At 39.6% G+C, this 12,805-nt stretch overlaps 1 protein-coding gene across 3 annotated transcripts in view; it reads right to left on the bottom strand.

Moving 5' to 3' along the window:
• LOC122813975 overlaps positions 1-12,805 on the bottom strand; it is a 602,906-nt gene that overhangs the window by 169,266 nt on the left and 420,835 nt on the right. For all 3 annotated transcript variants that reach the window (XM_044086536.1, XM_044086534.1, XM_044086535.1), the window contains exon 9: positions 11,821-11,898. In XM_044086536.1, the coding sequence (XP_043942471.1) occupies positions 11,821-11,898 (78 nt within the window). The remainder of the gene's footprint in view (positions 1-11,820; positions 11,899-12,805) is intronic.

Here is a 12,805-nt window from a genome sequence, read left to right as displayed (position 1 = left end):
CTAGGGGCAGCTGTCTTCACATCCATGGTCTGGGGCACATAATGACTTCAGGCTACATGACTAGGGCAGCTGTAATACTCCCCATCCATGGTCTGTGGCACATAATGACATCAGGCTACATGACTATGGCAGCTGTAATACTTCACCTCCATGGTCTGGGGCACATAATGACAACAGGCTACATGACTAGGGGCAGCTGTAATACTCCACATCCATGGTCTGGAGTACATAATGACATCATGCTACATGGTTATGGCAGCTGTAATACTCCCCATCCATGGTCTGGGGCACACAATGACAACAGGCTACATGACTAGGGCAGCTGTAATACTCCACATCCATGGTCTGGGGCACATAATGACAACAGGCTACATGACTAGGGAAGCTGTAATACTCCACATCCATGGTCTGGGGCACATAATGATATCAGGCTACATGACTAGGGCAGCTGTAATACTCCACATCCATGGTCTCGGGCACATAATGACAACAGGTTACATGACTAGGGCAGCTGTAATACTCCACATCCATGGTCTGGGGCACATAATGACAACAGGCTACATGACTAGGGAAGCTGTAACACTTCACATCCATGGTTTGGGGCACATAATGACAACAGGCTACATGACTAGGAAAGCTATACCACCAATCCCCAGTAGGCTAAAGTTTGTAATGATATCAGGCTATATGATTAGGGAAGATGTAATACCCCTCCCCAGTGAGCTAGACTTTGTAATGACATCAGGTTACATGACTAGGGAAGCTATAATACCCCTCCCCATTGGGCTATAGTTTTAATGACATCAGACTGTGTGACTAGGGAAGCTATAACAACCCTCCCCAGTGGACTAGAATTTGTAATGATATCAGGCTACATGACCTGGGCAGCTGTAACATTCTACCCTCATGGTATAGGGTACATAATGATGTCTATCTGCTTGACTATGGAAACTGTAATACCCCCTCACCCATTGGCTAGGTTATGTAATTTCATCAGGCTATGTGACTAATAAGGCTATATCATCCATACATCCATGAACTAGAGTATGTAATAACAAACTGAGTAGGTAAGCTATAACACCACACTCCTTTGGGCTACAGTCTGTAATGACTTCAGGCTATGTGACTAGGCTACATGAATAAGGAAGCTGTAACACCTTACTCTTATAAGCTAGGGTGTGAAGTAATATCAGACTGCATGTTTAAGGAAGTTGCAAAACCTCACTTTCATGAGCTAGGGGTGTGAAATAACACTGGGCTACATGTCTAAGAAAGTGGTAAAACCTCACCCTCATGAGACAGGGTGTGAAATAATACCAGGCTACGTGAATAAGGAAGTTGTAAAACCTCACCCTCATGAGTTAGGGTGTGAAATAACACCAGGCTACAGGTCTAAGAAAGTTGTAAAACCTCACCCTCTTGAGACAGGGTGTGAAATAACATTAGGTTACCTGACTAGGGAATCTGTAACAGTATGAAATGGCAATAGTCTATGTGAATTGGAAAGCTGTAATAGCCCTCCCCATGGGTCTCAGTGGTAATGATGTCAGACAATGTGACTAGGTCTATGGGTCTCAGTGGGTAATGACATCAGGCTGTGTGACTATGGACAGCATAAAGATAAGATATATGAGATACTTGCCACAATGCTGCTTCCTGAGTTACCTCTTGCAGATGGTCTCCAATATAGGACTCATGTCCCATTAGGTCAGTCACTGGCTTCCAGATATTTCTTCAGCACTTCTTCCTCAGTCTGTCATCTCCAGAACTTATCCTGTACCTTATATTGGCATGCAAGAATAAGGAATACAGCATGCATGCACTTGTCAGCTCTTTAACACTTCTTTTATTATGCAGGATGACTCCAATCCACGCTAATAATGAAACGAATCACGAATCTGATGTCCAACAGGTTTTTATTCAATACAAGTCACAATTTGAAAGCCGATAAGCGCTTTCATCCCATAACCACAGAACTTCATCAGATAATGAAAAATATACTTAATCCACTTTTAAAGACAGAATTAGATATGTCACATGCATCACATTCCCTAAAAGCTATGCCCCCTTAAAGTCATATAATAAAAAACATAAAATGTTTAAAGTATAAGAAGATATAGTAAGAAAAATAATTAAATATTTAAAAGCATGTATTGGACCTATATACACCAACTTATATAGGTGAAACCTATGTTACATGTGCAAAGAATAATTAAAAATATAAATAGTAAATAATAATACATAGTAAGTATATAATATAATATACTAGTTATCTAGACAGTAAAACAAAAAAAGAAATGAATGCATTAAGTAAGCACATATTAGAAAATGAAGGACATTCTTTTCATTTTTTTTGTTATAGACAATATTACAACAGAAATAAGAGGTGGTGCTTGGTCAATCTTGCTAGAGAAAAGGGAACTTTACTGTCAGTTGCTTTTAGATGCAGGCAACTGGCCAGGATTGAATGAAAACATCTCTATCAGTTCCCTATTCCGATAATCACGGCCACACAGGTAGAAACCGCACTCTCCAAAGCTAAGAATACAGAATACAGCATCCATGGGACCAGATGACATCCCAGGCTGTGTACTACATGAACTACAAAATGAACTGGCACCTCACCTAAGTGACATGTTTTATCATAGCCTCACCTCAGGCTTCATGCCCGCTGAGTGGCGCACAGCTACAATTGTCCCACTCCACAAGGGAGGATCCACCTTGGATTCCGGGAACTACCATCCCATCAGTCTGACAAGCCTTATCTGCAAGGCCATGGAACACATTATCATGGAACTTATAAACAAAGACATTGGCAACCTTCAAACACTGGACCCCACCCAGTTTGGGTTTGTGAAGGGCCGATCTTGTCTCCTGAATCTGATTGACTTCTTCGAATCAGTCTCCAGAGCTGTGGACGAGGGTAAGGTGGTCCACACAGCCTATCTGGACTTCACCAAGGCCTTCGACACCATCTCCCACTCTGGAATCATAGATAAACTTACTAAGCTGGGCAAAAATCCCTATGTCACTCGATGGGTTGCCAACTGGCTTACTGACAGAACCCAGTCTGTAAAAGTAGCCGACTCCAAATCCAGCTCCAGACAAGTGACAAGTGGAGTACCTCAGGGTTCAGTCTTGGGACCACTCTTGTTTGGCATCTACTTCTCTGAAGTACAGGCCAACACTAAGGGACTCTGGCTAACAAAGTTTGCAGATAACTGCAAACTGGGAGCCATTATTGAATCCCCAAATGATGTAGATATTCTACAAAAGGGCCTTACAGAAACAGATGCCTGGTGCCAGAGCCATGGGTTCAAGCTTAATGCCAAGAAATGTATAGTTATCCCCTTTGGAAAAAAAACATGTACCCATGAATTACCACATAGGTGGCAGGACACTAAACATCGAAAGTGTGATGAGAGACTTAGGGACACAGGTGGACAGTGGTCTCACTTTCGATAACCACATCGCCACAACAGTCAGGAAATCCTTCTATGTGGCACACCTCATCACTAAGGGCTTTTCATCCAGAAGAAAGGAGGTTATTGTCCCACTGTACTCATCCCTCATTAGACCCATTATAGAGTATAATGCCCTGTTTGGTATGTACCTCACAAGACATCTGCAACAGCTGGAAAGGCCACAGAAATACCTCAGTAAAAGAATCACAGGCCTAAAGCAGATGCCATATGCTGACCGTCTAAAAAAACTCCAGCTATACTCTGTGGCATATCATCTACTCAGAGGCGATTTCTGCTTAACATACAAGACCATGACAAACCCTGAGCTGTTGGACATGCTCCACTTAAAGAAATCCCAATCCCTCAGAGCCACACGCTCCAGGGATCTAAACCTTGTCATCACAATGAACAAAACATGCTGGAGGGATAGGTTCCTGAGCCAGAGACTCCCCATACTCTGGAATAGACTGCCCATACATGTCAAGCAGAGCGCCTCATTGGCCCTCTTAAGGAACTTTGATGATTGGATGGGAGATAGAAAATTCACCCCTGGGATCATGTCAGTCACCCTGCTAGACAGGGGTCCAGAGAAGTAAATATTGTGGGAGGAAATAACCAGGGAATTGTTATGGCTAGGCTTGCATAGGCCCTAGGGCTGAGAGCCTAGTACCAACCTATGAACCTATTAAGACTTAAGGCATTAAGGAGATAATTTTAGGGAATGTGATGCATGTGACGTGAGTCCCAAATCAAACGGCCAGCACCAAGTAGGGGAAAAATAAAATTATTATTATAGACAGAGCAGTTTGGGCTCACACACGCCTTTGTCAATGTATGTAAAGGTACTAAACAGCTTATGTGACAAATAAATATTTGAAGTATTAGATAATGAGAAGCACACAACCTGTTAATAACGTGTCTAGAGGGGGTACAAAGCCTTAAATGACTTGAAGGGTGATAAAAGTATCATCATAAAACCAGCTGACAAACGGGAACCCGTAGTAATTATGGACAAAAGTTATTATGACACTAAAATGAAAGAGATGTTAAAGTGTATGAAATCATTACTGTTAAAAAGAAAGTCTTTTAAAAAAAAATGGAAAATGTGTTATATGAGTGTTTACTAGACTGTTGGATAACTGAAGGCTTGTATAATTACTTTAACGTGAATAGCCCCCTCACCCCTATTATTCAAGGAATTCCCAAAATACACAAGAACCCAGTGAATCCCCCCCAAGACCCATAGTCTCAGGTAAGAATTGGGCAACAGAAGTGATATCCATATACTTGGAGAAAACACTAAGACCATTAGTAGACAAGAATGTAACTGTTTTAAGGGATACCAAACAGTTCTTAAACCGATTATATGATTTTTTGAAAAGTACTAACTTAAGTCTGGATAATGTGAAGTTAGTCACGCTGGATGTTCGCTCCCTTTTCACATCAATTCCCAATGATTTGGGAGTTGATATACTAAGGGAATATTTAACTAAGGATGGCACTTATACACAGACAAAAATAGAATTAATTTGTCTATTGATGGAGCAGGTGCTCACAAACAATGTTATATTATTTGGCCATATTTTGTATTTACAAAAAGAAGGGGTGGCCATGGGCACTTCTAGTGCCAACAGCCACGCAAACTTAGTCATGACCCTATGGGAAAATAACAGTATAAGTAATGGCACTTGGAACAGATAATATTCTACAAGCGTTTTGTAGATGATCTCTTTTTGTTATGGGATGGTAGCCAGGAAGAACTTGATAGGTTTTACCATAATGTTAACACCAACAAATCCTTCCTAACCTTTGAAATGAAGGTTTCAGATAAGGAAGTGGAGTTTCTAGATGTAAAGGTGATTAAGACAAAAGAGGGTCAAATAACTACTAAATTATATCGAAAGGAGTGTCATAGAAATACCATTCTGCATCGAGAGAGCATGCACCCCAGACACATTTTTAAAAATGCTGTGAAAGGGAAAACATTGAGAACATCTAGATTAACAGTAAGGGACGAGGACTTTGACCAAGAGATTACTGACCTGAGACAGAGATTTAGAGAGAGGGGTTACACTGACCACATTACAACTGACATAATAGATGAGAGTGCCAAGCTAAGAGACACTACTGGGAAGCCCTATTTCTCTGATAATAGGAATAATACAACCAAGAACCCAATAGTAAAACAGAAAGTTCTGAGAGTACCTACTCAATATTCAAGTAATATGTCCCTTATAACAGGAGTCATTAGGAAGCACTGGCCCATCTTGACACATGATCCCAATATAAGGGAGATAGTAGGAGAAAAAACAAGCTTCTCTTTTAAAAACAAAAAGTCCCCGAAGAGACATTTATGTTATCCCATAGAAGCCAAAGAAACACAAAGCAGAAATGTTACTATTAATAAGGGCACATTACCATGCACTAGATGTAATCAATGCAGATACATAGATGCTAGTAATAATTTCATGCACCCTGATACAGGTAGAGAATATGTGTTTAATGTTCAAGCTACCTGTAATAGCAAGAACTTAGTATATATAGCAGTGTGTAATGTTTGTTCGAGTTTCTATGTAGGAAAAAACAACTGGGAATTGAGGTTCAGAATATGAGAGCATTTATTACACATTAGGAATCAGAATATGACAAATGCATTGGCTAAGCATGTGCAAAGTAAGAGGCCAGAACATACATTTAGAATTAATAAGAGAAAATGATAGGGGGGGGACATTATAAACAGATCTGAGACCTCAGAGACATGCTGGATTATTAGAACGAGAGCAGATAGGGGTCAGTGGCTAAACGACAGGATCCCCTTTAAACCTGTTTTGCGGAATAAGCTTTTGATTTCACCATACAAAAGTCATTTAGTATGTTTCTATATTAAATAATAACTAAGCATCCTTTTGGTTAGGTGCAGAAAGAGAGAAATGTATGCATGCATTTGTTTTATATTTCTATTTTTGCACGAAAGTATTGATTTAAAAGTATGCATACACACGTGTTTTTATAAGTGTTTTTTACAAGTGTTGTCTTTATATACATGGTTATGTGTTATATATGCATCCCTTATATGGTTTTATAGTAGTTTGAGCTTATGTACCCTATGTATAGCCTTCATAGAAGGTTTTCATGGGTTATTAACAATTTCATTAATTTAATTGAATCAATTAAGTTAAAGGGCTGATTCAAATTTTAGTATAAAGTATAGAGTAATGTGATGCATTGTTGTAAAAGGTCTGATGAAGTGATGTGAGTAGCACCACAAAAGCGCTTACCTACAATAAAGAATTGTTCATCTTTTGGCATAGAACTCTGTACTTTTTGGCAAATAATAGTGACTTCTTTGGCTGTGGTTTGGATCGCTAGCTGTTTTTCTGTGGTTTACAAATAATTTTGGAAGTTACTGGCAATTCATTTACACTAACTGTGACCTGGAGGAACTGTTCAGATAGAAAAGTTTGTTCACCCCTCATGCATCCTGTTGTGTAAGCTTTTGAGACATTGTGTATTAATGATATATATAAATTAGCCGCGAAGAACACTCAAACAGGTCATTTGAAGCTTAACCATTGAAGAAAGGAATTTGTTATACAACCTACAGAAGGACACATCCATTGTAATCTTTGATACTACTGATTACTTAGGAGTCATATGCCAGATTTTACATGATGAAACAGTATACCAAGTGGTTTCATGAAATTAAGCCAATAAGCTAATCACCCTATATATCCACATCCCGTCCCCACCCCCCATTAAGGAAACCACTGTAAAATATTTCTCCAAAGCCAACTTCATGCTTCTTAAGACAAAAGTGGCGAACTTCATGACATCCATGCAGATGGACAATACAGTTACGGCTGCTGAATCCTACACAAATGCACTCTATAAGCACTTACATGAGTGCATGGATTGTGCTATCCCAAACAGAACCAAGACACTATCCTCCAAAAAAAAGGAAGCCAGTCTGGTGGTCCCCTGCCATAAACAAACTCCACAACAGAAAGAAGAAACTGTTGCAAAAGAGAGTAATATCCCATGAGTGGAGGAGCTACCTGGTCAGCCTCAGTAAGAAGCTGAGATCCCTTATAAGATCTTCCAAAGCTAGCTACGAAAACAAAATCACCACTGATTCTAGGGACAACCACAAAGCATTCTATAGCTATGTCAAGAATCTCAACAGCAACACCCAGATCTACTCTGAGTTACAGCACAATGGCATGAAAATTACAGAACCAACTGATATTGTCAACATCCTGGCAGATAGGTTCAGTGCTAACTTTACCCCCCCCCCCTCACCCCCTAAAGGCTCCATATCTATACAGGAAGAAAGCAGAGTCCCTGTAATCACACCTATGCAGGTAAAAGTGCACTCTCTAAAGCTAAAACCACAGCATCCATGGGACCGGACGACATCCCAAGCTGCGTTTTACACGAACTTCAGAACGAACTGGCTCCCCACCTAAGCACCATGTTCAATCATAACCTCATGTCAGGCTTTGTGCCCATTGAATGGCACACAGCAACAGTTATCCCACTCCATACAGGGGGAGCCACCACGGATCCCAGGAACGATCGCCCTATTAGCCTGATGAGTCTGGTCTGTAAGGCCATGGAACGTATCATCATAAACAAAGACATCGGTAACCTCCAAACTCTGGACCCCACCCAGTTCGGGTTTGTGAAAGGCAGATCATGCCTCCTGAACCTGATCGACTTCTTTGAGGCAGTCACCAAAGCTGTAGATGAGGGTAAGGTTGTTCACACAGCCTATCATGACCTCACCAAGGCTTTTGACACCATCCCCCATTCTGGAATTATAGCTAAACTCACTAAACTAGGTATAAATCCCTACATCACACGATGGGTTGCCAACTGGCTCACTGACAGAACCCACACTGTAAAAGTTGCAGACTCCAAATCTGACTTCAAACCAGTGACAAGTGGAGTACCACAGGGTTCAGTCCTGGGACCTCTCCTGTTTGGTAGTACTCTGAAGTACAGACTAACACAGAAGGCCTTTGGCTAATGAAATTTGCAGATGACTGCAAACTATGAGCCAAAGTTGAGTGCCGACATCCTACAGAAGAGCCTCACTGAGACAGTTGCCTGGTGTCAGAACCATGGCCTCAAGCTCAATGCCAAAAAGTGCATTGCCATCCCCTTTGGTAAAAACTCTGTACCCATGAACTACCACATAGGCAGCAGTCTACTTACTGCCAAATGTGTGATAAGAGACCTTGGGACCCAGGTGGACAGTAGTCTCTCCTTTGATAATCACATCGCCAGAGCAGTCAGGAAATCCTTCTATGTGGCACACCTCATCACAAAAGGGTTCTCATCCAGGAAAAAAAAGGTCATTGTCCCCCTCTACTCGAAACTCATTAGACCCATTATAAAGTACAATGCCCCTTTTGGAATATACCTCACAAGACATCTGCAGCAGCTGGAAAGGCCACAGAAGTACCTCACAAAGAGGATTACTGGCCTCAAACAGATGCCCTACACTGACTGTCTCAAAAAAATCCAGCTTTACTCCGTAGCATATCGTCTACTCTGAGGTGATCTCTGCCTAACATATAAAGCTATGTCAAATCCAGAGTTGTTGGACATGCTTCATCTAAAGAAATCCCAATCCCTCCGATCTACACACTCTAGGGACCTAAACCTTGTCACCACAATAAACAGGACATGCTGGAGGGATAGATTCCTGTCCCAGATACTTCCCATACTCTGGAACAAGCTACCCATCTATGTCAAGCAATGTTCCTCATTAGCACTCTTCAAGAAAAATCTTGATGAGTAGATGGGAAATAGGAAATACACCCCAGGTACCACTTCTGTGGCTCTGCTCGACAGAAGCACAGGAAAATAACTTTCTTGGGTGGCGTAAGCCATGGAACCTTGTTGGCTAGGCTTACTTAGGCCCTTGGGCCAATAGCCTAGTACCTACCTATGAACCTATAAGGAGAATAGACTTGTGGCTGGGAGATTGTTTAATACAAGGATTGATTGAGAGAGACATATATCATTTTTGTTCAATTCATCTCCATGTATCCCTTCTATTTTTAGATTCCCAAAGATCCATAAAAACTGTGAAAATCTAACACTTAGATACTGTCACAGCAAAGGGTTCTAAAACCTACCCTTTAGCCATATATATAAACTTTTAAAAGTGACATTTTCTAATATTAGACATTTACTTAAGGACTCAGGATTTTTTAGGGAAATTTAGGAAAGAGATATGTGTTGAACAAACACAATTTTTAACAATTGCTATAGTTGATCTCTTTACGTGCATTCCGAGCAAGGAAGGGATGGAATTCTTCCAGAAATCTCTACTGGATTTAGATTTTTTGACTACTAATAATATCAATATGATCAGTGAATGCATGGATATTGTTTTATAAAACAATTTTTATATTTTGAAGGGGAAATATATAAACAGTTAAAAGAACCTCGTCTTATATATTTGGGATAACAGATTTGTGGTACATTGTAATATTTCCCCTTTTTGGTCCCTATATTTAAGATATTTGGACATATTTATTCTGTGAACTGGACAAGAAGTTAAAATAGATGAATTTGTAAAATATTTGAAAAATACTATTTTTTAAGATTCACATATATAAAGCATTCTGAAAAAAAAATATTTGGATATTTTAATTTTGAGGACAGATGAAGGTTTTAAATCTATTACATACCAGAAATTGGCTTTTTAGTAATAATTATTTATATTTTACAAGTTTTCATCCATACACTGTTAAGACAGGAATTGTGAAAGGGCAGTTTATACGATTATCAATAATTATTTCAGATGACAGTATGTTTATAGATGAGAGCACAAAGTTGATCTCAATGTTTAAAGACAAGGGATACCCTGATAATTTTATCAATAAAATTTATAAGGATATTTTAAATAGGAGACCTCCTTGTTTCAGCCCTTTATTATGTAAAGGTTTAAATAGTGCACAAAATGTTGGAGGTGTTAACAGGGAGTCCCCTCTAAAAGCCTTTGAAATAGTGATAGTTACAGAGTATAACACAGGAACTGATACATTTAGAAAGATTATTAACAAAAACTTGGTTATATTTAAGGCTACTGAAGTAGTTACAAAACTAACAGGTGAAAAAACAAAATGTGTTTATGTAACAGATAGGAATATTAAGAAATTATAGGAAAACAATTTAAGAGACAACTATCTTGTTGAAATAGAGAACAAGGAAACAGAACCCTGTGGATGTTGTTCCTAATGGAAACATATTTTTTGTGGGTGGGGGAGGGGGGGTCACACTGAAGTGGAGATTCAACCTAAATATGGGAATTATCATACCAGTGGAGTAGTCTGTATAGCTACATGTTTCACCTGTTCTTCATTTTACATGTGTAAAACTGACAGACACTTACGCAAAATAATGTATGGACATTATTATGACATCAAAAACAAGCAAGACAGTAATGCACTGTATAAACAGTTACTTGTGACAACTTCAAAAAATTTCTGTTATGTATTTTGGATATTGTTACAACAGATGGAGGGGGGCATGGGAAAACTGATTGGAATATCTGGAATTTTTATGGCAGCTGAGATTGAATACTTCCAACAACCCCCCCGGTTGAATGAAACTGTTTCTATTTACCAGTTTTGAAAATCAGGGCAGCTAAACTTTAAATTTCACAAGTGGGTTATTTATTTATTTATTTATTTATTAATCTATTTATTTATATATGTACTTTTTGTCTATGTATTTATCTATGTATTCACTTTAGATCAGTTTTTAATGTGTGGGTTTTGACACAATGTAATTATTTTATAATTGTAATTTGTTTATTGGTGGTAAGCACAATTACTGAGTTGGGAGCCTGCAAAGGAAAAAAAACTTGATATATTTTATGTAAGTTTGCATTTAAGGCAAGTTCTTGTTCTATTACTGCAGCAGTTTGATTGATGAGCACTAATTGAGGCATATTTTGAAAGTGAAGCTGTATGATTAAATGTTATTTCTGATGAAGTCCCCAGTTTGGAGGGAAGAAAGTGCTTAACTATTAGTTTTGCTTGATATGTTCTGTCAAATAAAAATTATTAATTGTGCCCACTGTGTTCCTAAGGTTTTTGGGTTTGCTTTTTTTTTTTAACTTGAGTTATTGAATATTTTATTGTTCATCTACACCACCCAGAGCCTCCTTGTTGACCATTGCACACATTACATCACATGGCTTTATTTCTGAATGGCATATTGCTGTTTCCATACTCACACTAGATATGACTTTCCTATGGGGTGGAAGGCTATTGCATTTGGCAGTAACTAAATGAAAATCTTACAAAACCCAAATGAAAGCAAACATTATGTTTACCAGCAGAATCCTGGCTTTGTGTTTCAGGGTCATTCACATTTGCAGTTGTCATCTGTGTTTCATCAGGCATCTCATAATCTGAAAGAAGAAGACAGAAAAGACAAGAGACATTATCTCACATTGAAGCTTCATATCACTGATCTAATCAGAAAAAAAAACAGACCTAAAAACATATAGAGATTAGCAGCACTGAAAGATGATTACATGGCTATGCTGGATGGAATGGCTCAGGGACATGTATGTACAGGATGGCATGACTCAGGGGCATACCTGTGTTGAACAGCATGGCTCAGGGATATGTTTATGCTGGATGACATAGCTCAGGAACATGCCTGTACTGTTTGGAATTGCTCAGGAACATGTCTGTGCTGGATGGCATTGCTCAGGGATATGCCTGTACTGGATGGCATGCCTGTGCTGGCTGGAATAGCTCAGGGACATCCCTGTGCTTGATGGCATGGCACAGGGACATGCTTGTGCTAGACGGCATGGCTCAGGGACATGTCTGTACTGGATGGCATGGCACAGGGACATGCTTGTGGTAGACAGCATGGCTCAGAGACATGCCTGTACTAGATGGCACTGCTCAGGGACATGCCTGTGCTGGATGGCATGCCTGTGCTGGATGGCATGGCTCAGGGACATGTCTGTGCTGGACAGCATGACTTGGGACATGCCTGGCTGGATGGCATGTCTCAGGAACATGTTAGTGCTGGATAGCATGGCTTAGGTTCATCTCCTTCAAAGATGAGTTGAAACATGCCATTCTGGACATTTAGCAAGCTTCCCAGAGTCTACTAGAAAATCTACAGAAGATGAAATAAATGTTGTCTATAGTTGAGAATCTCTAGGATTCTCAACAATACACAACATCTTTTGTTGGGAATCTCTAGGATTCTCAACAATACACAACATCTTTTGTTGGGAATCTCTAGGATTCTCAACAATACACAACATCTTTTGTTGGGAATCTCTAGGATTCTCA

This window comes from Protopterus annectens, chromosome 10.part0 (genome assembly GCF_019279795.1).
Source record: "Protopterus annectens isolate FY-2018-M chromosome 10.part0, PAN1.0, whole genome shotgun sequence".
NCBI lineage: Eukaryota > Metazoa > Chordata > Ceratodontiformes > Protopteridae > Protopterus > Protopterus annectens.
This window is presented reverse-complemented; position numbering and strand designations above follow the sequence as displayed.